The sequence below is a fragment of the Solanum verrucosum genome, unplaced genomic scaffold, assembly GCF_900185275.1.
Source record: "Solanum verrucosum unplaced genomic scaffold, falcon-dt-bn FXZP01001030.1, whole genome shotgun sequence".
NCBI lineage: Eukaryota > Viridiplantae > Streptophyta > Magnoliopsida > Solanales > Solanaceae > Solanum > Solanum verrucosum.
The window spans coordinates 23,685-28,491 of NW_026020081.1; the positions used below are offsets into that span (position 1 = coordinate 23,685).

Genomic DNA, 4,807 nt, shown 5'->3' on the forward strand with positions numbered 1-4,807 from the left:
TTAAACATATAATTTAACAAATTTAGTAATTGACATGGTGCAATATCTAAATGGCTGCTATGATGAGCTTATTCGATCCCATATGCAGGATGCTAAATGAGGCTAAATTATTAGAGGTATGGCATCAAGTTATTATAATAGCATAGGCATGCTAAAACTAAACTCCTATTAGACATAATTTTTAAATAATAACATAAAATATGCTGATAAATAACACGTGTTAATAGTAGGGCAATTGAAAATTAAGCATTATTACACATGATAAATGCTATTTAAATAATAGTAAACAATAAAATAAAAAATATCTAAGCCGGACACCAATGGCTTCTTCAAAAGTAGAGTTTATAATAGTATCAATTTAATTATACGAAGAGCATGGAGAGGTAATAAAGACTAGTTTTATTTATTGAGAAGATGAGAAACAGGTTGAGGAACTTGCATATGCAAAGTTCACTTAATTAAATTATTAAAAAAGGTTCGTACGTGCATAATTTCATAGGCACGACGAGACATTATTTATTTATTAACCCATTGGCAATTAAGCATAATAAGGCAAAGTAGAGGGTAGTTTAACAAGTGAAGCCAGTAGGAGGATTCTTTCCACAACTGTTTAGTATGAGGCTTAGAGAGAGTGGTACATTCAAATTAATTCCCAGCACATTTGCTCTTATGGCTGTACACAAGCAAACCACGGCCTCTAGGTCCGTCAGTCCCTGGATCAAACTGCAGCATGGCATAGTTGGTGGAGACCCGACTACTACATTCACCAAATGAAGTATATTAGCACACACACCAAGTTTCAAAGTATCTATTGAGCACGTTTGTTGTCCTCCGCAATTTCCAGTATCATTGGTTCCACTTACAAGAGCAAATAAGACGAGATTCAGTGATAGGAAAAGGGCAATTGAGGGGTGACTTGTTTTGGAAGCCATGTTCAAATGTAGAGAATATATATTAATTAAGGAGTTTATAATTCTCAAGATGATGTGTTACTAACTTCTGACGATGGGTAGGGCAATTGAGGGGTGACTTGTTTTGGAAGCCATGTTCAAATGTAGAGAATATATATTAATTAAGGAGTTTATAATTCTCAAGATGATGTGTTACTAACTTCTGACGATGGGTATTTATACTAAATTATAACAAGGGCAATTGTTGCACTTAATAGTAAATGTACGATAGATATTATTACTTCAAATTAAATACTAGATTAGTAGCATATGCAAAGTCAATTATTGTCTGCTGTTGATTAATTGGTAATGCATGAATGTTACATATATGTTTGGCACCCTATCATATGGTAAAATGATAATATCAATATATCAATCATTATTTTCGTAAAAAGTGTGTTAGGTCAAAATTTGACAAGTAAATAGGGACAGAGGGAGTACTAGCTAGCTACGATTGGACTCGGCTCACCTCCAATGTGTTGAAGTGTGTGACCATCGATCTTATTTAAAAAACTTAACATGTTGGAGAGATCATACTTTTATTATTTAATTGTATTCTCAACATGCCGCCCTTACGTGCGGGTCTGATTTTCTTTCATGGGTCAAACACATGAAAATTCTTGGTGATATGGATAACGGTGAGATTCGGTAACACGACTTATGTCTGCTATGATACCATGTTGAAGTGTATGACCATCTATACTATATTAAAAGTATGGAAAATGGTCTAAAATACCCTTGAACTATTGAAAATGGTACAGAACTACCTTCATCCACCTATATATATATATTTCAATCAATATTATATAAAGATAAATAAAAAATATATTAAATATTAATATAATATTAACATAATAATTTAAATATTATTAAAAATATCAAGCAAAATAAAGTTAAAAACATTCCACAAATTAAATGACTACATACGAAAATTCACCAAATAAATAAATATAAGATATATATTGGTAAATGTATATGGAAAGGATAGCTTGATCTTGAAAAAAATAATTTTCTTCTTTGGTTTTTTTTAAGAAGTAGAAATTTTTAGCTTTTTTCTAATAACAGAAAAACTGATTATGTTTTCCAATTGGAAGTAATTTTACTGATCAGCCAAACACTATGATTTTTCAGGAAAAAAAAAATTCAAGGCAAGTGGTTTTGCCTCCCAAACAATGCCAAACTCTCTCTCTCTCTCTCTCTCTATATATATATATATATATATTATAATTCTTTTACCAAAAAATTCTAACAAACACCTATGGCCCTCGTAAATTCACCCCAGCTCACCTATATGTTCTCTTATATATTATATATTCTCTTATTATATGAGAGGGAGTTTGCACAAAGCAAGCTCCTCTCCGTCAACATGCCTGCTTATCATAGGGGCCGTTTTGGTATTTTTGTACTTATTTTGCTGCAAATCTATTGTACTTTGTGGCGATGGTTGTTTCACGATGGGAATGGGAGAGGAGAGGAGGAGGAAGACGGCGGGAGCTTAGGTTATCAACCGTGTGGAGTTAGTACTAGCCACCGCTATTGGACTCGGCTCACCTCCAATGTGCCCCTAATTTAATTGTATTACCATTAATTTAAATTTATATTACATGTATTCAATTTAAATAAGAATTTGAGAAAAAATAGAAAGGAGCTCGATCCAATAGTTTGCATGCATTCCTGCTCTATAATATAGCTATTGCATCCAATTTAATATGTTGTTATAGTATTAATTATTCTAGCTCGTGATCAAAGACATTTCTACAAAACTACTCCAAGTTAGGGGCGGCTCAACGGAGTATGTGGCCTAAAGCTAATTCTAAAAAAAAAAAAGCCTCAATATATTACGCTCATTTTATTTTATATATTTTTATTTGACTTGGCATGAAGTTTCACATATATAAAAAACTTTCTAACATAATTGTCTAAAATTAAATGTGTGTATATAAAATATAAAAAATATTTTTTAATCGAACATGATATTTAATAAGAAATATTTTAAATTTCATGAGAAAATTTAATTTTCACATGATATATATGCTACTAAAAAATAGTGAAAAAGACAGAAAAAAATGATGGATTGTGTTGCTTTATTGGTCAAAATCGATGAAAAAGCGGTGCAGTCCAGTTCGTGGCTTTTTTGCTCGACGATTTTCAAAAAGCAAACGTACGGCATCACAATAAAGCGATGGACATCATCATTTTGGGAGATTTTTAAATTATTATTATTTTAATAACGCGACACTGTCCGTCGCTTTTTTTGATTTTTCACTCTTTTAAAATTACAAAAAGCGACGGACAAAGCGACTCTATTCGTCTTTTTTTAATTTATATTTTTTTTAAATGCAGAAATACATCTCAAATCTTCGAAAGAATAGTTAAAGACTTTAAGGGCATGTTTGGAAACTCACTTGGTAATACAGATAACAGACACGGGTTAAGAAACAAAAAAAAATTAGTACTAGCCGCCGCTAATGGACTTGGCTCACCTCCAATATGACCTTAATTTAATTATATTACCATTAATTCTAACTTATATTACATGTATTCTATTTAAATAAGAATTTGAGAAAAATAGAGAAGAGCTTCGTCCAATAGTTTGCTTGAATTCATGCTCTATAATATAGCTCTGAAAGATTTAATATGCTTTTATAGCATTAAATATAAACAAGTTACACAACACAACATATCTGGCCAATACGATGCGATGAGTAGATGGAATGATAGAATGATGTGGTGGTGCCGAGGTTGTCGACAACCTATCATATACACCTTGTCGATCATTTAGCTTCCATACAAGGACCCATGAGGGATACAAAGTCCATGTTGTTGATAGCATTAAATGATAGTTTTAGATGGGAAAATAATTGTCCGTTATTGACAAGATTATGGCATGCTCATTCTACCTATGATTATAAAAATGGAGGGATGTCAAGGATCTATTGTATGCAATAGTCAGATGAAAAGTCTTGGTGTGTCTCTTTAGAGTATTCCTTGAGAACTTTAGCTTGTAAAAATGTTAGGAAAGCTAAAGGCTATTAGATGAGTTGGTTACCTTGAATTCCATGAAGTGGTTATAGTGATAGTCTTGAATATTATGTTGATAACATATGGATGAATGAATTATGCACTAAAAGTTTCTTGATTTGAACTCAAGGTTTGCTGAATGGGGTGGTAAGAAGAAGAAACATTCTTGAGATGAAGTTCCCTAAAGAAATATAAGATTTGAACATTCATCTTGCGGATAGAATCGTGTGAGTTTAGGTTAGGCTTGAACATTATGAGGACATGTAGTTAGACTCATGCTTGAATAGAAGTAGTCGCATGTATCCATGTAAGGGTTATAAGTTACAGCTACTGAAGGGTAGTATTCCAGAGAAAAAGCATAGTTAACAAGTGTTCCTAAGTTTAAAATTCAATTGTCGTCGTATTGCTTAATGCATAGTAGAATTATTATTACCTAATTGTTCATGGTACCCAGTTTTGTGTCAAGTAGCTTCAGATGGGATGTGGCCCATGTTCAATCTATATCGTTCATACTTTATGAACTCATATTAGTGTCTTTCATGAAATATTCCTATGATTCTTTCCTCTAAATATTGGAAAAGTTCCCTTTTCAAGTCTTACAGTGCCCAATGGAGGTCAAGTTCATGTCTTTTTTATGCTCTTCATGCCTATGCTAATTTTTGCTCTTAACTCGTGTTTTTACATTCGTATCATTGATTGCTAGACCCTTATTTTTTATGTGATTCAGTTTATGCTATTATATACAACACAACTAGCCCAAATAAATCTTAACTTACTGTTGACACCCAATTTTGGCTCTCCACATTTAACTATAGTAAATTATAATAATAATAATA

General features: G+C 32.1%; 1 protein-coding gene across 1 annotated transcript; it reads right to left on the reverse strand.

Moving 5' to 3' along the window:
* Positions 1–569: 569 nt before the first annotated feature.
* Positions 570–932, reverse strand: LOC125824248 (14 kDa proline-rich protein DC2.15-like). Its single transcript, XM_049503594.1, has one exon. The coding sequence runs from the start codon at positions 930–932 to the stop codon at positions 570–572; it is 363 nt and encodes a 120-aa protein (XP_049359551.1).
* Between the last annotated feature and the right edge of the window lie 3,875 nt (positions 933–4,807).

Bases quoted from the DNA above. Each gene is read 5' to 3' on its own strand.
- LOC125824248 (XM_049503594.1), bottom strand. From the start codon at position 932: ATGGCTTCCAAAACAAGTCACCCCTCAATTGCCCTTTTCCTATCACTG.